Below are 21,326 nucleotides of genomic sequence, written 5' to 3'. Positions count from 1 at the left end.
GAAAACAGTCTTCTCAAGGCACTGAAGTGGTAAAGAAGGCTGGTTTGCTAGTATCTGGAGTGGCATCAGACAGCAGAGTTCTTGGAAAACCAGCAAAATCTTCTTATTATTCAGTCTTTAGGGTTTTTTGTGCACCCTTCTATTGGATAATGGTCTCTCAGATTAGCTGTGCTAAATGTAAAAGCTGCTAATCAATAGCACGAAGGTGTGACTAAAATGAATGGTCATCCCAGAAGCCTGCAGCTTAAACAAGGAGCAGGAATCAAATGATTGGACAAAAGTATAATAAACAGATCAAAGCAGTTATTTACCCAGAATTAAGCCAGTAGGAAAAATGAATTCATGCTGGCTTTAAATAGGTACAAAGGTTATTTAAGGTAAAATGTGCTATTGTAGCAGATTCTGTCTGTTGCAAGAGAGGAGCAGACTGTTGGTGACTTTGTGGTGAGTGTTTTCAAGTCATCCTTGCCACTGAACTTTAGTGCAGGGATTATTTGAATTGCTGACCAAAGGCTTTCAGCATCTCTTCAGCTGCCGGTTTATTGAGGAATAATACCTGCTCATATGTGGCCTCCAGAATATCAAAGATAAGCAGGTGATGTAGTGGATAAAACACATGAACTGCATAGTTTTAAATACAACAGGAGTAAAAGGAAAGACTTTAGACTTGGTAAGAAACTCGCTACCTGCTTTTAATGTTGTCATCCTGAAACTGAAGCTACCATTCCTGAATACTGAGAAACATGTCAAAGGAAGGGGTTTTGCTTGTTTTCTCAGACAGCGAAAGCAAAACAGAAAAGAAAAAAAACCCATATATTTTTCTACTGCAGTCTCTTTACATATCTCTGTTATGGACATTTTGAAATGATATAAAAGAAGATAATGGCTAATCAGATCCTTTAAGTATAGTGTGGGAGGTTAAAAGGGAAACCACAAACTCTTTATCAATTCCAATGAGCTCGTGTTTAGTGTATTGAAAGATGAGCTTGATGCCCTGATTTTTTTTATAATTACTCCATAATGTTCTTGGCAAGATTGTAGGAACCTTAGTACCTTCTTCAGTGCATCTGCAGTGGTTTCAGATGTAATTTCCAGCTCACACACGTGAAGTGAAGTTCCAGAGGGTATGGCATACATATGGCACACCTGCCTTCTGCTGCCCTCCTGGTAGGACTGTAATGCTGGCAGTGATTTAAACCACTGAAGCAAGAATTGCTAGTGGACATCTTAAAGAGCTCTCTTCCTCTTTCCATTTGAATCAACAGACATATGTTGGACTTTACACTAGACGCATGATCTACTTAGATAAAAACATAGCATTAATTTTGTGCAGCAAGGGAGTAATCATTTTAAAGCAACTGAAAAAGGCTTTGGAGAGATGTGACAGATCAGAGAACGCGTTTGTTTTTCACGAGAGCTGTGCTTCAGGCCAGTGAATTCAACCTCAGAAAGTCCCACCAGCCATTGACCAAGGCTCCATAATAGGTGATATGCTGAAAAAATGAATGAGACCGCTTACATCTGAAATCTGATGTTCAGGACCTGGTTGAACTGGGGCTCTCGTTGGTGAAAACATTTCAGCATCTAGAGCCCAGCTGCAGTAAAGCACTTCGGCAAGTGGCCAGCATGAATATATGCTTGTGCCCTATTGATTTGCACTGTACCCGGTGGGACATAAGTAGATGATTAAAGCTGACTGCCTGCCCAAGAATGCTGGAACAGACCGAGTGTCCTCAACAAACGTTGACACAGAGTATGGTTTTGATAATATTTCACAAAACCTGTGTGGGTTTGCCAGGGGTTTTCCTCTAAGTAATAATAATAAAAAAAAAATTGTTGGTGTTTGTTGTTATGGACCCCATCCCCACTGTCCCAAGCAAATATGAAGGATTAACATCAAAATAAGTTGTGTGTGTGTGAATGCATGGGGTGAAGGGAGAGGGTAAGGTGTAGAGTTTCTGTTAATTTTTTCTTTTTCCCATCAAACAAGTCTTTTCAATTAGTTTTACTTAGAGCACAAATTTGCTTATTTCACAGTTTAATGGTATAAGATTTTTCTCAGTGTTTGCTACTGCCTAAAGCTTTGGGCCTGATCCTCACTTGCATTGATTCTCTTCATATCACTCTAGCAATGCAAAGCAGCCTTCAAAAAGGGATTTCAATTAAATTATTATGTAAGCAAAAGATTTGGTTTGAAGCAAAGACCTTAACATGTCCAGGTCCAATTGTTATGATCAGTTCTAAATACTCCTATGGATTGGACCTATACTAAAAATAAGTGCAAAACCATGGAGATAAATACCACAAAACCACAGTTATGGATCTAAATTTTGAGCAGAGCTCATCTCTTATGAAGGATAACACCTCCAAGGTGGAGAACTTTATGAAAATCAGACTGCGTTAATCACCTTAAGCTGATGCTGCAGAAGGAAAGAGCTCCAAATCACTATTGGAGGCTTTACCCCTTGTGCAAAAGAAACGGCCTCTGACTTCAGCAAGTGCCGTGTGATGGTGGTGGTGGGCACCGTACCTATGTAAGATGGCAGTGTTACAAAGAGAGGGGTAACGGGCTCCGTGCATCTTCTGATGTTTCTTGACAGCTCTCTCCCTTGCATTTCTCTTTCAGGTGAACGCCCCTTCCACTGTAACCAATGTGGAGCTTCTTTTACCCAGAAGGGGAACCTGCTGAGGCACATCAAGTTGCACTCTGGGGAGAAACCGTTCAAATGTCCCTTCTGCAGCTATGCCTGCCGACGGAGGGACGCACTCACAGGACACCTCAGGACGCACTCTGGTGAGCCTGCCTTGGCTTCTCTTCCCTCTTGTTTTTTCTTTTGTCATTACTGTTCAAGTGAAGCGGGTTGTGAAAATAACCGTGTGCTCCTGGTGGCTCTGGGTCTGTACCATCCTCTTCAGATAGTGCAGCTCTGAACTTTGGGAAAGCCTTGATGTGAATCAGAAAAGTTGTGGTTCAGTCACACCTCTCCTTTTGTGTAACTGAGCTCCTCTGCTGATGCTACTGTATTTCCCTTTGAACGTCTCTTTGGGGGTATCCAGGCTTCGCTGGCAGATTGTTTTGACACTCTCAGCCCCAAAGTGGCTGTGAAATTCCAAAGATCGCAAAGAATAACTGTGCTCTTGGAAGCTTGCTTTGCAGTTCATACCCATTTCTTCATCTAATAAATGGTGGAGTTCATACTTGTTAATCTTTCAAAATACTCCTAATTGCATTTTTGATTCAGTTACATCTCGCTGTAAAGTCCTAATCCATGGCAGCCACAGCACTCGCCCTAGAGCAGAAGGTGTCGGAGAGAGATTGTGTTTGTCTTGCTGTCCTACTTGATAGTATCATGCCTATATCAAGTCTACTTGATATAATTTATTGATACGTTCTAAAGAAATACCTGTCGCATAACTGCATGTTAGTAGTCACATTGATAGCCCTGATGATCAGTATCAGATCATCTGCTCCCTGTACGCTACACCAAGGGGCCGCATTCTGCCCACTTGCTCATTCGTGTAGGACTCTTGAGTAAGATTTTAACTTGCTGCGTGTTTTATTTCCTAGGATGTTCAACTTCTGTGCCCAGGCCATTTATAGGAGACTGTGTTTTTCATTGTTGAATGAGCAGAGGTAATTGGACTGGTTACAAGTGACAGCATTACAGATGAACTTTTTTGAGATGTTAGCAAATGTGCGACTACTGAAACACAGTGGTTGAAGTGCAGCCGCAGACTGCATGCAGACTCTGCCTGTGAAAATGCAATCATGGGGCTACCTGACTCTTTATACACATTTCTTCTACAGGGTCAGCCTCACTTCAGTAGAGGTTTCTGGTTTATGAGCGTTAGGTTGGTCTTAGGATACAGAGTTGCCTTGACATTTCCAAGAATCAGAAAGGATAAGCTGGTATGCTTCTCCAGGTAGACTTTGGAGTGCACAGGAGGCTGTATTGCTGCAAACGTACTGCTGACAGAAAGCATGAACTTCCAAGGGAGTGCAAGTGTGGGACTAGGCTAAGAAAGAATTGCTTGAGAGTTGTCAGCCGAGAGGATTTGATCTGAAAGTCACAAGGGAAAACGTCTGTGGAACCGTGAGCCGTAATTTTCACACATCTGACCATAACCATAGATTCAACTTGAAATTTAGTAAAAAAGAAAACACGGTAAAAATATTCACAATTAAAATAAAAAAAGGGAGTTGTGACATAAAATAGCCCACATTACAAAACATGAACATTGTGGTTGAAGATTGTTTTCATAATATGAATATAGATTTTGTTACCTAGACACAGCCATTGATAGAGATCGTTCACTCTTTCTGTGTGAAAAGTACACGGCTGATGTTTCTGCTTTTTGCATGAGGATGAAATGTAAAGGTGTGGGATTTTCAGAAGGCACCTAGGCTGCTTAGGTACATGAGTTTCCCTGGAACTCTTTCCCTAAATGTGTTCAGCTGTGCTCAATTTGTAATTTTATGTTTTGTTTTCAGTGGAGAAAGTGTCACCCCTCTAAGCAGTCAGCTACCACAGTTTTCAGCAGAGGGCCAGCAGGAACGGACAAGCTCTCCCACAATACTCTCCAAGACAATTCTTAGAGTAGCGCTCACAGATGAAGAGTTAAAAACCTGAGATATTGCCCTAAAACCTGGCATGCACCTACACGAAGGTGAAATGCCAATCTGAACATAAGCATGGAAGTTAAGGTGTCTTTCTGTCCCTGTCGTATAGGCGAGCTTGGTTGATTTATGCATTCGTATGTAACCTGCTTCATGGAGAAGATGGGTAGATGTTCCCTAGAGATTTTAAACAGTTTCATATCGGTGTACTACGCAAGCACTTTCTGCTTCAATAAAGCACACATCAAAGTCCACAAGTAGACCTTGAAGGTATAGCAAATCTAGTAAACTTCATCGAATGTTTACATCTTCTGCTGTTTCTGACATAAAAGAGGATATCAGATAAAATATAGAAAGAAGAGGTTGAAAACTATTTTGAAATATGAGACTTCAATCCAGTTTCAATCTGGAACACTTCATGTCTAAATTGAGGTGAGTCTGAATACATTTTTATATTTACAAAAGGAATGCTCTTTAGATCAGATCCTCAGCTGATATAGATTGGAATTACATCTTCTAAGCAAGGAAAGTACTGTTATTTTGCACCAGCTGAGAATCTGGCACATGATTTCATAAATGCAAGACCAGTTTCCTTTTTTATGTTGCGTGTCCTTTTCCTCCTTAAATAGGAGAGTACTATTAATCAAAAAAACCCACTCTTTTTTCCTTCCCAAGAAGGTTTTAAACTACTCATTTTTTTAATGGAAGGCAGAGTATGCAAGAAAGAAATTGAAGAATTTTTTAATATCTTTTTTTTTTTTTTGCTCCTAGCTAGTTTGATCTGTGAATTTGAAAGCACTTTGTTTGTGTCACCACATAGTCAGTTACACCCTCTCACTACTGCCAGTTAGTCAATTTTTCCTGTGCTTAGTGCAGGGTTTTCATACAGTAAGACAGGAAAGGTGAAAAAATAAGGAAATGTAATTGCAAACAGAAATTAGCAGAAACATCTCAGAGGTATTTGAAATAGCTGAAACTACTATTAACTTAAAAAATATTTTGCAAAATTTGTGACAGCTTTTTTTTTTTTTGCTTTGGATAGATTTTTTTTGTTGCTGTTGTTCATGCTTTTTAATATTATTTCCTATTTATTTGAAAATGTTTCTAAGCATCACAATCCACATTTTTGGCTTCCTTTCTTGTACAGAATAATATCTTTCTATATAAGTGTTCCCAGGATGAGTGGTTAACAAAATATTACTTCGCATCTGTAATGCTGCTGCTGTTTAACCCTAAATAATTAAGGACTTATCTTGCTGTGTTTCACTCCTGCGATTATTTACCTTTTACTGACATAGGGAGTTCTGATGAACTTTGTGTCTATATTTTCCTCCCACACGCAGCTTCTTTGATTTCGGGAATATAATGATGCCTTCAGGACATCAGTAGGATAACGCCTGGGGAGAGATTCATGCACAGAATTACACTAAGAGTGGGCATGAGCCTCAAGGTACTTACAGGACTTTCAGATGTTGTTTTCAGAATTAACTCCATAGTTCCACAACACAGATAATACAGGAGAGGTGCCCGACTGGGCTTCCAGGACGTGAGTGTAAGGACAGGCTGTGGAGGGCTGGGGCAAAAGTTGGTAGCCCCCTCCTGTGGGATGCACTTGACAAACCAGCAGGAATTGGCTTCACCTTGCCTAGCTTTTGCTGGTTTTAAAGAGGAAAACATCCAGGCAAAGCCAATCTCCTGATGGCAGTCACAGAGTACCTGCTATCTCACCCTGAGACGTGCCCATCTTCTTTGGCATCTCTAGAACTGCACAACTAGACAAAGGCAGATACAAAACAGATGAGATGAATTCTACTCTAGGCGGTTAATGAACAAAAAGCAGAAGTTTTAAGGAAGACAGTTGATCTGACAGATCAATCTGATGGTTAAAGCACCTGGATGTTGACCTCTGTACTTTGAAAGATATGATGTACAACCTGATGCTGTTTTACCCTGAAAAGCTAGGCATCCTCAAATGGGCACATACAATTAGCAGTTATGTTTTGATATGAGTTTCTCTTGTGTCTAAAATGGAGCCAAGTCAGCCCTCCCCTCGTAATGCTATTGTAAACATAAATGCTTTGATAGGTCTTAAAAAAAGTCAAGGCTGCGATGATGAGCAATCTGGAAGAGCCCATAGAAAACATGAGTGCATTAGTTTTCAGAGCAGGGCTTGAGCAGTAAGCCGTAAATAAGGGATAGGATCACTTGCTAAGGGGAAAACAAAACAGAGAATAGGTTTTCATTAAGTGAGAACCATTCATCCATCCTTTGCACTAAGTAAGGACGGTCCTGTGGGCAAATTATTTTGTGATTTTTGTGCTTTTTAAGACTGTCTCATCATGCATACACACAGACTGGCCGTATGAAGCCTTCTCAGGCAACCTTAATTCTGGAACTTCCTGATTTTTCTGTCTTTATCTTGGCAACTTCAATCACATTCCCTTACTGTGGGAGTGTGTAAGTGTTATGCATATATGAAAGCAGTTTTACTGTTTATTTCTTCCTAAAAAATGGGTAGTCAGATCATTTATTTTTTCCTGTCACAGAAGCTTTTCCTCACAATACATTTTAAAATTTGCTTCCAAGATACTTCTTTCCTGTTTAGAAAATTATTTTTCCCCTTTTCTGCTTTTAGCAAATATTTGCTTTTTCCTCCCCCTTGTCTTCCTGTGTTGCTGCTGCGTGTGGTTCGTTACTGCCCAGATCTTCAGTAGCACTGAACTAATGGTATCATTTTATTTGCAAAAGAAAAGCAGTGAAGCATTTGTTTTGAAAAGAGAGGCTTAGGCAAAAACTCCCAAAAGCACAATCTCAGCAAACTATGTACAGTGCGCAAGATAAAAGGCATGTATAATTAAAAAGGAAAATGCCCCGTTCATGGAAAGGTAGTTTAGTAACTCTTTTTACGTTTCTTGGTTTGCTAGTCTATCTTTCTCATCTCTTCTTCTCCGTAAGGACTTTCTTCTCAGCTCCTCCTGTGTGGTAGTGAGCCATTTGAGATGTCCTACATGCCTGCAATTGTATGGCTGTGGTCGGCAGAACTGACAGGGGATGTCTGCGTGTGCGGCTGTGGTCAGAGGCAGAAGGAATCTGGTTCCTAATTCCGATGACGTGCCTGACTCAATACATGTTTGGGAGAGTCATTCCACCTGTGAGTGTCTCAGTCCAGCTGAAAAATTGGATGAACAAGCACAGTGCTGAAAAACACAATGCTGTGCATGAAGTCCTGCCTGTCAAAAGCCAGTGAGAATTATTGAAACAGTGGCAAGGATGGTTATGAAGAATAATGAAGAGTCAATGTTTTAAACTGCTTTTTTCATCTTGAAGAGACTTTTACCACTATTAACATCTCTGCTCTCAAAAGACTCAGTACCTACTCTGTAACCATGTTTTTGAGAATGGGAACATCATAATTAGAAGAATCTCGGGACCTGAAATTCTCATTACACTCTGAGCTGGACTGACTCAAACACGTTATGAATGGGGAAAAAAAATAAATGGGAACAAGTAGGACACTATTTGTGAAAAATGAAGCAAGTATGTGAAGAGGAAAGGGGATATTTTGCATACAAATCCCAGTTCTGCAAATACGTTAGCGAACAGCATCTTCCCTCAGTTGTGATGAGCCGGTGGGCATTTATTCTGTTGATCTGATACTTAGAGCTCTATTTAATGAGGCAGAGCTGCTCTTCCTCTCAGGTTTTCTTACGTTGTTTCAGTTAAACTCAGTGGAATTAACCTCGTCACAAAATCATTTTGTGTTTGTCTTATCGGACTCCAGGTTCCAAACTGTTATTAGCAGGTACACAATATTGCAGCAGCTCTGCTTTCTCATTAATGCTTCCAGTACCTAGAGGCCTTCACTCTTGTGTTGTAGAGTCTCTAAAATCTCTGGTATTCTGCTTTCCATATTGTTTGTATATGGATTTTTGGAAGGTAAGATCAAAATGTGTACAAGGGTAGGAGTTTGGTATGCCAGCTCTTTCATGCCCTAGGCATCCTTATTTAAAGTTTAATCCTCTGTAGAGCCAACTTGTATCCCATGCTTCGCTAAAGCCCCATCTGAACCTGATCCTTGAAATGGTGGGGTCATCTTTATCTCCAGAGCACTACTGTGAAAAGTATTAGTATCAGCTAGATGAAAATATCATCTTTTATGTCCTCAGAATTATCTCACGATGCAAGCTTGGTCATGCTAAGCCTTGTCTACAGAGCATAATTATCACTGAGAAACCATCTTTGATTTAAAGATGCTGTAGGATCATGATCTTTCCAGAAAAAGTACATTTCGGCTTTGTTTTTGGGGGAACTTGTGAAAGGATGTGGTTCCACCCAAAGCAAGAAGTGTTGACTTTTTTCTTGTTAGACTTTTAAAAGTCTTGAAATTCCATAAAGATTCCCTCTTATCTGTGTTTGTTATGGATCAATCTTTGACTGTTCAACCCAGGAGATCTGTTTCCGACAGATAAGATGGAGAAACAGGAGAAGTGGTCTTGGCAAGCAAAGGTAGATGTGCTGTCTACCAGCCTCATGAATATCTCTCTCTCTCTTAGGACTGGGTATCAGCTTTTTTTCCTTTTTTTTTTTTTTTTTTTTCCCCCTCCCTGTCTCCAGGGTGTGGGATTGGGATGACAAAGGAACAGACGCTGTGCGGCTCCCTGCTTCTCGTGGTGCCCCAGTGTCAGTGGGAGATGCCCAGTTCCTTTAGAGCTTGGGGGCTGCCTGTAAATTGGCTGAATAAAGACTCACCCACTCTGCTAGCGATGAGAGACACCAATACCATGGGAGTACCCTCGTTCTAAATATCAGTTCACAGCAAGATTAGTAGGTGCTAAGAATTATCGTGGTATCTGTGAGACAAGTCTTGTGCCTCCTGCTATATCTCTCGGTGGAACGTGGCTTTGCTACATCTCTGCCACCTGCAGGTCTACCAGCAAGTCCTCCCTTCTTCAGCAGAGAGAAGGGGAAGAACAGGTCTGGAGAGAGGTTGCCTTGTCTCCTTCTTTTCCCTGATCATCCAAGTTTCCTCTCCTTAATGAGCCAGGGCGGCAGAATTGTGCGTTTGGTGTCAGGTTAGGTCTCTGGACCCTTGGCAAGGAAGAGTTTTGTGTCAAGGTAGGAAGTCCTGCACCCCAAAATGGGGAAGAAGATGGAGTACTAATGCCCCAACACTGCAGCTTCACCACGAGGGAAAGCTCCCCAGGGCAGATTTCAGTTCTGCAGTGCAACAAGGTGCTCATAAGGAGGGGACAGGGTGTCCTTTGCCCTTTTCTTCAGACCTCCTGAACCTGCTGTCACCTCATCCAGAAGGTCAGATAGCACCGCAGCACTGAGGGGTAGGAAGGTCCTTGTTTAGACAGCATCAGCATGGTGTAAGATTCACATGGGGTCATCCCTCATTAATTTTGACCAGTTCCTTTCTTCCTCATGGGATGCCTGTGCCAAGATGGAAGTGTGTTTGGGACCCGACTGCTGATGTCCAGTTTTCTGCATGTTTTCTGTCTCCCCTCCATGTTAGCAATTCACATCCTGGCATCATCAGCCAGATTCTGTCCCTCTTTGTGTTGCCTCAGGCCATATACAACCAGAACGAAGCACCTGGTCGTGCCCTACTGGGCTGCTATTTGGAGAGAAAAAGGACACTTCTTCACTGCTGGGTGATGCCAGTTCTTACGCCAGCCATCCTGCTTCGGAGGAGCAAATGAGACACTGGCTTTCTTTGTCTTCTGGGCTTTTCTTCTGTCACAGTGCTATATGTGGGATTTCACTGGCATCAAAAAAGAAGATGAATGTGGTAAGACTTCTGCATATAGAGCAGCAGTCCTTCTGAACAGCACGCCTAACCTGTTTTTTAAACATCCAGAGAGATGGTGTTGCTATCACCTCCCTAGGGAGACAATTCCACTTCCCATCTGCTTTTTATAGCTGTGACTCTCATCCTGATATTTAACCTAAACTATCCTTTCTTTTGCTGCAGATTATTGCTCTTCCTAACACTGCCTTCTGTGACTGTGAGTAATTCCTGTGCTCAGTTTACACTGTGATAGGCTGTAGTCATATGTCTGGCATAGATTCTGTTCTAGTCTGTCTTTATCTTCCAATCCTCTCATCTCCTTTTTTTCAATTACTAATTTTGAATTTTTTGCTACTCTTATTCACTCATTTATGAGGGACCTAAGTTGCGAAGTCATTTTACGCTTTGGAAACACGGGCCAGTACAGATGCAGACCCCTTAACCTCATCTCTGCCTCAGTTGCCTGTCAATGAAATCAAAATAAAGTTCACTTCTCAACCTTGTCGTGATGGTGAGAGGGCAGGATGCAGGAATGATTGCAAGGCGCACGCATATTGCTGCAATGAAGGTCACGTAAGTACGTAGCAGAGTATTCCAGTGCTGCTGGTGCCCCTGCTGCATAGCATTGCGTATTATCTCCTTAGTTTTACTTAGCCTTTGTGCAATAGTGAAATGAGATAATTACAAAGTGGAAGAATAATAACTTTGTATTGTTACCATAACCACTGAGGTATTATACCCTGATACCGGCGTGATTATCTTAGACACAATAGTAAGGTGATTATTAATAATGCTAAAGGACTTACTACTTAGCCTGCAATTTTTGCGTCTTGTTTCTTTTATGAACCCTATCTATTTCATCAGCCCAAAGCCTGTGTGAAGTGGGTATGTGTTGTTGCCTCGTTGTTATCCATTTTTCGGTGATGGGAAAATGAAATAGGAAAAAACCCTATGAGACCAAATTTGCAAATTCAGGTACCTGAGCACCAAGGTAGCTTCATGTGAATGACTTGTCTTTCTGCACCAGAACTACTATGGACAGGCTGGCAGGTGAGGGTCTAGTAGCTTAGGTATTTAAAGATGTGCAGTCCTTTGCTCCTTTAAGTTCAAGCTATAGAGGCCTCTTTTGGCCTTGTTTTCCTTGTCATCAGGGATTGTTTCACAAATCCAATATTTTTATGCTCAAGTTGGCATGTGTACGTACAAAACCAGAATGTGAAGTACAGCTGTAAACACAGGCGTTGCATGGCCAGGCTCCAGACCGTCTTTGGGAGCTGGGTGTCTCATTGCATTAGAATAAGCTTGAGGGACATGGTGCAGTGCATCAGGAGTCCTCCTGCTCCAGAGGCAGCCTTTGGAGGAGGTTTTTGCAGTGGTTTTTGCAGAACAAGAGGTGACTGAAAGCTTTCTCGTGCACTTGAGATGAGAACATGGTTTTGACTTGACGAAGCCACGTCTCAGCAAAACTAAGACTACTTCTTGCACATACTCTGTTTCAGCAGCAAAATACCACAGCAGCTCTAAAGAGGAAAAAAGTATTTTTTTTTTCCCCTGAGAAAATTATTTTTAAGGGCAAAAAGCTTTTGTATATTGCCTCTGAGAAAAGGAGATCCAGCATTTGGAGCTGGCCTTTGCCAGCTTCTTGAAGGAGATTGTGAAACCTTTCAGCTTGAGAAAGTTTGAGCTTGGAATCAAACGGTGGTTTGAGGCCATCTTTCACTGCTATCTCAGAGTTGTTTTATGGGGCAGTGCGAAATGGAGAACGGCCACTGACATTTTTGATAATATATGAGTGCTTTAAAGTGTAAGAGAGGTATTTTTGCCATCTGGAAAGGAAGCCAAGAGAAACTAAAGGGGAAAAAAATAACCCAGTTAACACCACACCATAGCAGAGCTGAAGAAAGCTGCTACTGATATATTCTCCCGAGCTCTCAGCAACCTGTAATTATGAATTGGCTTACAGCTAAGATATTGATGGATATCACATACGAAGGAAAATGAGAGTGTCTAGATATTTTTACAGTGAACCTGTACTGAACTTTGTGTGACTCTCCTCCTATTTATAACCCTGCGTGAAGTTCAAGGAAACTTGTCCTGGAGGTTTCCCATGAGAGGGAACTGTGTTTTTACCTGACTAAAGCTCTCTGGATTTTTTCCCATTTTTTATTTGATCTAAGTGTGAACTTTCTCCACCCTCTGCCCCTCCTTCCTTTCTGGAGTGGTTAGAGAAGTTGATTACAGCCAGGATTACACAAGAGATGCCAGTTGCACACATGTTTTGCATAACTCTGCTGTGTTGATTTCAGACAGGGTGCCCCAAGTTCCCTCCGTGCCTTGCAACAGAGAGTCAAGATCTCTATCTTCATTCCTGAAGCTGGAGAAATGCTGTCGAGGCCCTGCCTATTGAAACTTTGACAAAGAGCACCTGGCTGGGACGCTCCCCAACCACTTGGTTATCTGTAGGCTGCAAAGCACTAGCTTTCGGAAAAGCCTCTACTTAAGGGTTGTTCGTTCTTCTTGTATTAAATATGCAAGACTCCCTGCACGCCTGTGGCAAACGCTGTGAGGGATCAGTGGGGCAGTGTAATTCAGTAGGATTTTCAGTGTAAGGCAACAGAGTTCCCCGGGATGCTGCTGCTGCCCTGAGACTCCTCCTGCCCCAAGAGCCAGGTACTCCGTATTAAGGATGGGGGAATGTGCTCCTCAAGCACGTCCTTTCCCTTCCGTCCAGCGAGGCAGGCACGAATGCTCTCATGTGCTCTGAGACGGTCGAGGGCCCGCAGTGAGGATCCTGACTGGAAAATTAAGACAAGCTCATCCTAGTACTGTTTCTGGGGCCAGTTCACTGTGGCTCCTATCTTCAAAAGCACTGAGGTCTGCTTGATTTCAGCAAAAATTAGGGGCTTTGACAGTCTGGGTGTTAGCCTGTGTTTCTGTTCCTTTTGCTGGGAAATAGGTACTTTCTTCCTCCTGCCTCTGGTTTGGAGTGGAAGTCTAGGACAGCACAGTGTTCCCCCAGCCGAACAGGACCGGGGCTGTTCCGAGCTGCCTACGGCACGGTACGGTATCATGGGAAAGAGCTGGTCTCACAGGTAGGCAGAGCCCAGGCTATTTAAGGGCTCCACGATCTTCCCAGAAAATAAATCACATGCAAAGGGTACACTGCTGAGAATCTGATGATGAAATTTTTATATAGAAAAGCGACATGGGCCGTAGACTCTCTCTCACTTGGATACCCTTCATGTGAATGCATTTTGCTCGTCTCCTTGGAGACAGTGGCTTGTCTGAGAGCAGCTAGCCTTGGCTAGGAAAGGCCTGACATTTCTGGTTTGTGGGATGAAGCTGTGCTGCTGAATTTTCCAACAACCACAGAGGCACGATTTGATACGAGCATAAGCAGTGCTGTACGAGGTTATCGAGTGAGCATCTCTCTAATACCTCTCTGGGGACACCGCTTGGGTCCCTGGTGTGAAAGACGGGTTCGAAGATCCTGAAGGAGAGCCTTGCGAACCCCATCCCTCAGATATCAGAAACGTTTGTGCAATTTCTCCCTTCCCTTTCCTTCTTCCGAAGAGCTGAGTCAGCTGGACTGGCATGTCTGGAACTCTGTGGCACCACGAGCAGGCAGTCTGCCAGCTGCATTACACACCGCATCCAAAGGAACACGTCACTCCTCTCTCTCCCTCTCTCCCTCCCCCTTTGCAATCTCCACCCTCTCCCTTTTATTTTTCCTTGTTGATCCGTGTAGGTGAGTCAGAGAAACCTGCTCATCCACAACCTGTTCCTTCTTGCCAAATCCTGGAGCAGCACTCCCAGTTCTTGTTAGGTGTCAGGAATAGGTTATGAAAACAAAAACTGATACAGGCAGCGTACTGGGTATAGAGCGCATACTGTAAATGAAAATTAAATGCATAGTGAATGTGCCACTTAGAATGTGTTCCTGATAGAGTGATGTCTTTTGTAGGAGGCACTTTATTGTGTGATTCATATATAATATTAGTTTTCTTCTTATAAAACACCAGCATGGAACGGGGAAATTATTTAAGGCATAAGTAAAAGCACAGTTAGGGAGAAAAGCCATCTTTACTCCACTAGATTTTAAAACAACAGGAGAGTGGAAAATTTCCAGCAGGAAAATAGGTGGTTCCCAAAAGTGTTTTTGAACAAAATGACTGAGCTTTTGATATCAATTGTAGTTGTACTAATCTGAAGAAACTCCATTGATACTGGCATGATTCCTCAGGGTTTACGCTATTGACGTGTTTCTAACCCCAGGAATTAAAAAATCATGAATCTGGGTCCCCCAGATCATAGACACTTACAGATGAGCAGAGTGAAAGGTGATAAATTGGCCTTTTATTTACCTTATGATATTTATTTCATGAGCGGGGAGGGAGTGAGAAAACATGCAAGCTAACTTTTCTCTTTGGTCCCCTGACTCCTGGAGATGAAGGAAAGCATAGTATCATATCTGACTTAGGGTGAAACTGCAGGTGTTGGTAACGCTGTAGGATCAGGTCTGTCTCAATAGCCATAGCTATGTTTCCGTTGAGCAGCATCAAAGGATGGATTTTTGGCATATTTTGTTGGAATGAAGCTGCTCAGCTTCAAAGAATAGATCATCCACCAGGAAAAGTGCTTTGTTTGACTTTTACGTGCCACAGTAAAATGTCCACGTTAGCTGTATTGTGAAAAACGTATCCGTTATGTTCATATCGTTAGTCTTCTACAAGCAATGAGTTTGTCCCAAGGGCTAATGATGAGCCAACTTCAGGAGACTGCAAGTACAGTTTTGGTGGAGATGCATGAGATTTCTGCCTTGATCAGCATGAAGTCCGGGACAAGTTTGACCTGGCTGATGTAGTCCCTTGCATAAGATTATACTGTTGCTGAAAAGAAGGAGAAGGACCATTTTGTGTCAGGTAATATATAACTCGGAGAGAGAGACACTCATTTCTGAGATTGTTCAAGCCCAAGACAAGAAGACAGCAAGGTTTACTGCCCAGCCACCTTCTGCAGAGGATGAACCTGGAGTACAGACAAAAAGGGACTTGTCAAAGGCATTCAAGACATCAGTGTCGCAGATAGGAATGAACCCAGATGTCCTAAATCCCTGTCTGCTGAATCTGTTGTAAGACTCTCCACACACAAAGAAAAAAAAATAGATGTAAGAAAATGAGAAAAAGAGAGATTTTTCTTCTCCTTTCTCAATACCTTGGAGAAGTTTTACACTCTTTCACTCTTGATTCAGACCTCTCAGAGAAATCACCTCTTTTTAATAGCCTAGTGGAACCTTCAGTATGAATTTTTGTTTGGGTTTTTTTCCGTCAAGGAATGCAGTTAAGTATGTTCAGAGTTTCCTAAACTCGCTGTTTTTACAGGAAACCTTTTTAAAGTACTTCAGAATGTTTAGAGTGCTCTGTTTTGTATCCTTCAGCTTTTCTGTCTTTACTTTCAACCCAAGCAGTTGCTTTTTCTTTCCTTCTTTTCTTTTTCTTCTTTGGGTTTAATTTCACACCCATATTTAATTTCCTTTCATTTTGTCTGCCTCCCTTTCAGCCACAATAACAGTTTCTGAATCTAGCCAGGGCTTGTAGTGCAAAACTAATTGCACCAAAAAAGAAACATCCTAAAACCCCCAATCTTTCCTCTCTCTCTCCCTTCTCATTCTCTCTACTGAGCAAACCTAAAAAATCCTGAGTTTTAGGAAGTGCTCTGGAACTGTCGTTATTTATTTTTTGTGTTACCAAAAAAAAAATGCAACTAGGAAAGATATTGAGGCTAACAGGAATCGCTGAAGTTTATTACCCAGAAAAGATTAATGTAGCTTCAATGTCAGACATAGAGACTTGATGTAGAGGTTTGTGCTAGAACAGAAGCTGTCCAGTATCCCAGATTCATCTCTTGGAGAGTTAAAGGATCCCATCATCCTTTAAAAGGTATCTTTACTGTTAATTTTTGTTGTGCTAAGAATTGTTTTCATACAAAATGGTCCTGATTTCCCTTGCCAAATACTGTGGCTAACTTTGAATGTGGAGCAGTGAAGACCACAAGTGTTGGTGACGAGCGTGCTGGGGAAAGAAGGCGTCTGTCCAGCCCTGGTAGCCGCAGATTCGTTTGCCGAATCTTACTCCAGAAGCTGGAGTAAGTGCTCTGGGTGTTGGGAAGAGCATTTGGGAGCAGCGAGCTGGCCCAAAAAGCCTCATCCTGGAGGAGCCTTTAGCATCTGAGGTTTTCCAAAGTATGCAGCACAGCTCGGCTCAGCACTGTTGGCTTGCGAAAAGTTCTATCCTTATTTCGAGCTCCTCTGTAACGTCGGTGGTAAATATATACGTTGTCAGGCAGAGAGCAACAGGAGGAGATAGGAAAACTGCATAGGTAAAAGGAGTCGGTCAGCTCTTTTTCTGTTTGACCTCATTTTACATCTGTGCAAGGCATGACAAAACCACCTGCTTGAATAGCAGATCTTTACAAGGGTAGCACAAAGGCATGGGCCACACTGGTTCTTGGGCAGTAAGGAAAGTATGAATAAAAATGTTCATGTCCCAAAGGAGCCCATTAGTTTCACAGCCTGACCTGTTTTTGGAAGCAAGGTTCCCTTCACTGCTGGCTTTGATCAAAGTATGTGAAAACTCCCAACTTCAGTGGCTGGGAAAAGAAGAGGAGCTGTCAATATTACTCTTCCCATGTCGCTATTATCTTCGTGACAGCTTGCTGTTAATAGTCTGTTTCCAAAACTTTGTTTCTGACAGTGACAAGAAAAGGGAAAACTTACTTACGTAAAGGGAAACTGGAGCGCGTTTTTCCTATCTCCTAATATGAGACATAAAATTGAAAGGTGTCAGGTGCTAAAAGAAATGCTTTTTCTCGTGCGGGAACGTGTAGGTGGAACAGTGGAACTCATTGCCACGGGATGAGAAGAAATGAGCTAGAGTTGAGGGCTCGTTCAGTGGTTTTGTGCAGAAGAAAACTACCTAGTGCTATAGTGAAAGTTAAATGTCGTATTCTGTCTGTCTCCCTTTGTTTATATAGTATAAAATAACGGGTAACACTATGTTTGGCACTGCTTGCTTCAGATAACTCATAGATTCTGTTGGCTTTATAATGCTAAAGGGCTTCTGCGAGATACGCAAAGGGGCAGCACTTGGAATAAATATAAACTGTAAGCAGCTGATGTAAATTGACTTCAGGGTATTCCTTCCATTGATACTACCTACGAATCTGGCCCAACATCTACACTTGTTTTACCCAAAGGGGGAAAACAAACCCCAAAACAAACAAGAGCACTTCTCAAGGGAGTGTTTGTCCAGCAGCATTCCTGATCTGCAGCGAGGTACCCACACCCTGCGCTGCGTGTGTGAGCTGTTCCTCTCTGCCTGCAGCCGGTCGCTCGGAGCTCTGGATCTCCCGTCACCTCCTTAAATTCCTGCTGAGCTGTGGCACTGATGGGGAGCGGACAGGACAGGGCAGAAAAGAACAACAGACCGACCTAAACTTGTTTTCATTTTTCCTACTCGCTGTGTCGCAGGAGCAGGGTTAAAATAAAGAGAAGCCAACAAGCCTATTTTGGAAGGTTTGTCATGTTGAACCAATTAACACTCCACTTATCAAGTCGACTTTAATATAATGTTAAAGGTCTGAAGTGGAGTGGAAAGTACAGAGCCAGTACATAGAGTTAAGGTTTAACCTCTGCCTTAAGCCGGTTCCCACCCACATCCAGATAGTGCGGAGGCATTGCAGGGAGGAGGCTCCTTTCCGAAGCCACCTCTCGTATTCATTGCAGAGCCTCTCTTCCTTTAAAAGTAAGTTGCCGTAAACCTGGTTGCCTTTAAGCAATTTTGAAGCTGGCCAGGTGATAAAACGCCCAGTTATTTTGTGGACTTCCTGGTTTTTGTTAGTTTATCTCACCACCAGAGTGCTCTTTAAACAGAGTCCCTTTTTAGATAGTATTTAACCATTTTGGAGTTGGTGTAAAATCCCTGGTGGAACCCCACCAGTGCCAGGGGTGCCTGGAGGACTGGGACATGTTGGTATGGGACAAGGACAGTGCGCCTGGCTCAGTGGCCTCACAGTGCAAGCACAGAACAATTGCGCTTGAGATTTTCAGATATATATGGGGGATCTGAGAGCTCCATTGCCATTAATATAAACTAACAGGGAGTGTTGAGGGCCGTTGGCCAGCTTTGAACCTCTTATATTGAAGGAAATAAAGGTAAGCCAAGAGAAATAGATGAGGAGAGCTTCTGTTGCAATATATGTTTCTTGGGACACGGAATTGGAGCAAGCGTCCATGGATTTCGTCTTTTTCAGAACTAAATACAACGTTAGTGCCCTTATCTGTGTTTTCCTTGATTTACTTTGTAATTTATTTGCATGGTTTCACATAGACAAGTACATTTTTCTTTGTTTTTCACACGTACATAGATACAACATACAAACCTACAAAGTGAACTGTTTGTCTTGTGTGCTGCAAAGGAAGAAAATGGGGTGTAAGATACTTGCTTTTCTGTTTGTAATTATTTAATGGATGCTGCAAGACTGTGGCAGGAGCCCTGCAAGTATCTGGACCGTTAGGGAGATTTCAGTAATTCTGTGACTGTGCCAATGAAACAGGAGTTTGTTTGTTTGTTTGTGAAACTTCTGGCACAAAAATGCCACCTACTTATTTATAACCCTGTGGCAGATTGGAACATTGTTTTATCTGTAAAATCCTGCAGATCAGTTAATAAATAGACACAATCTGATGAATCAGATTAAATAACAGAGCCACCAGTAGCTGCAAGATAAATCATCATAAACTACAAAAGTAATAAAAGGCTGCAGACAGAACCACCTTGGAGGTACAAATAAGGACCCCAACGCCTTAGCTGTTGTACATGAGCACTAATGTTTACTGATTTACACCAGATTCTGGCCCCTGTTTTTATATGTAGAGAAGGTATAGATGCTTGAAAGTTTGTCCTGACTAGTGTATTTAGTTGTTTTCCGCATGTTCGTGCGCATGTTTTTGTGGTCCGTTCTAGCCAAAATGTAGCACGGATGAAGTCTTCAGAGTTTATATATAATCTGATGTTTAATACTGCTTGCCGCAGAAGATCAAGGGAGGACTAAACGCTAGTACAGTATTTTACCGCTTATTTTACAATACCGTAAACAACTGGCAGGTAGATGCAGGTGTCAAGCTGCTGGTTTGTGCCCTGGAGATATTTATAGGAAAGGCAGGCATGTCTAGAAAACAAAGGGTGCGTAGGTGCAATGTTTTGCCGTCGTTTTACTGCGTGCTGATGTACCAGGAGTCTCTTGTGGTGGTTCACTGCTAGCTGCATAGGGCTACTGTAATAGTACGTGGTAGTTGTTGACAGAAATAACTTATCATTGACTCCCGCTGTGCAAAAAGTCAGGACAAGCCGTTTTTCATTTGCTGGGAGGCTCACAAAATGTTGAACAGCCACATATATATCAATAGGCAATTGATAATAATCTTTACTAAGAGGCATTGGGCCACAAGGTCATGAAGTGAGTCAAGTGCTCTATTTCAAGCTCCAGGTCAAGAAAGTACTAGTTGCTTAATGGCATGTATGTAGGCTTCTCCTGTTGTAATGCTGCATTTTGGGTTTTGAACCTTTTGAGATGTCCAGAGTGTCCAGAAACCTTTTCAAGCACAGATCTAGCTGTATGGTCTCCTCTACCGCATGATCTAGTGAAGCTGTCCTTTACCACATGACCTCACGAACCCTAATACTTGGCCCAAAATATGATAATGTAAAGAGTGCTTGTAGAATGGAGACATCAGAACTCCATGAGGTCCAGAAATGTATCTGCATCCCATGCAACATACCCCAGGTATTGCTGCCTAAAAGATTAAGGCAAAGTTTTCATAACGTAATTAGAGATTTGGTTCTTTCTGAAAATCAGAGTGCTTTAAGATCTCACAGGTTGGGCGCTTGGAAGCGGAGGTACTTGACACTGCGCGTCACAGGTCTGCGTGTTTGTGTGCTCCAGCAGCCTGGAGCTGTATTTTAGATGTTTACATGTTGTGACTTCTGCATGCAGGTTGTCTTGGACTGTCTTGGGTTAGCTGTGGGACTTGCTGTTATTTTTGAACTCCAGTATATACTGATTAGTGTGTGTGTGTGTGTAATCTCCCAGGCAAAAAAAAAAAGCAACAAATCAAAGAGCCCCCATGAATTTCAATGAACACATTTCCAGTCATTAAGCACAGCAGCGAGATGCAGCATCGGAGTGGGAGGCAGTTTCCTTTGCAAAGCTGCGTGCTGCTCAGAGCCAGCATGGGCTTAGGTCTCACTTCCATTTTATTTTTTTTTTTGTGATTAATTCATTCAGGGGTCTATTATTCATGTAAATATTTTTGTGTGTGAAGCTTTGAGCTAGGCAGCTCTGGAAAAGCCGAAGTGTGCTGTTTAATTACAGTAGTGAACCGGAGGGACCGTGTGTTGCCTCTCTGCAGCCTCAGCCCTCTTGCCGAAACCTCAGCGCTGCCTCGGCCCTCCCCAGCTCTGACGATTGCTTCCTTGGCTCAGGGAAGCTGGAGGTGGGAAGGACCGCAGCAGCTATTATATCCACCTTTTTGTGACTATTGCACACTCTCTTTTTTTTGTCCTGTGTGGTGTTAAATGTCACCAAGCTCAGGGGCATTTTGCATTTCCCTGGGCTGACCGTTTCACGACCTGAAAGGACACCATGCCTGCAAATTGCCTCATATGCCACCTATTTTTTTTCTGATTTGATTTTCTTATTCCTGCTTGATCCTCTACTCTGTGCCATCCTAAATATCTCCTCCTGCTCTTTAATGTTCACTCCCATATCTAATAAAATCACAGCGTATTATTAAGTCCTTAATTTCTCAGTAGAGATACGGGCCGTATTTTTGTGTGTCTACCTACTTGCGTGAGC

The 21,326-nt window shown here is 42.4% G+C and overlaps 1 protein-coding gene across 9 annotated transcripts in view; it reads left to right on the top strand.

Annotated features, from left to right (window-relative positions):
- The window catches only part of IKZF2 (IKAROS family zinc finger 2), a 119,066-nt gene that overhangs the window by 70,461 nt on the left and 27,279 nt on the right, over positions 1 to 21,326 (top strand). For all 9 annotated transcript variants that reach the window (XM_072874565.1, XM_072874561.1, XM_072874564.1 and 6 more), the window contains one exon: positions 2,627 to 2,794. In XM_072874565.1, coding sequence (XP_072730666.1) covers positions 2,627 to 2,794 — 168 coding nt within the window. The remainder of the gene's footprint in view (positions 1 to 2,626; positions 2,795 to 21,326) is intronic.

Source organism: Ciconia boyciana, chromosome 10, assembly GCF_034638445.1.
Source record: "Ciconia boyciana chromosome 10, ASM3463844v1, whole genome shotgun sequence".
Lineage (NCBI taxonomy): Eukaryota > Metazoa > Chordata > Aves > Ciconiiformes > Ciconiidae > Ciconia > Ciconia boyciana.
Note: the sequence above shows the minus strand (reverse complement) of the source record. Positions and strands in the feature narration are given on the sequence as shown.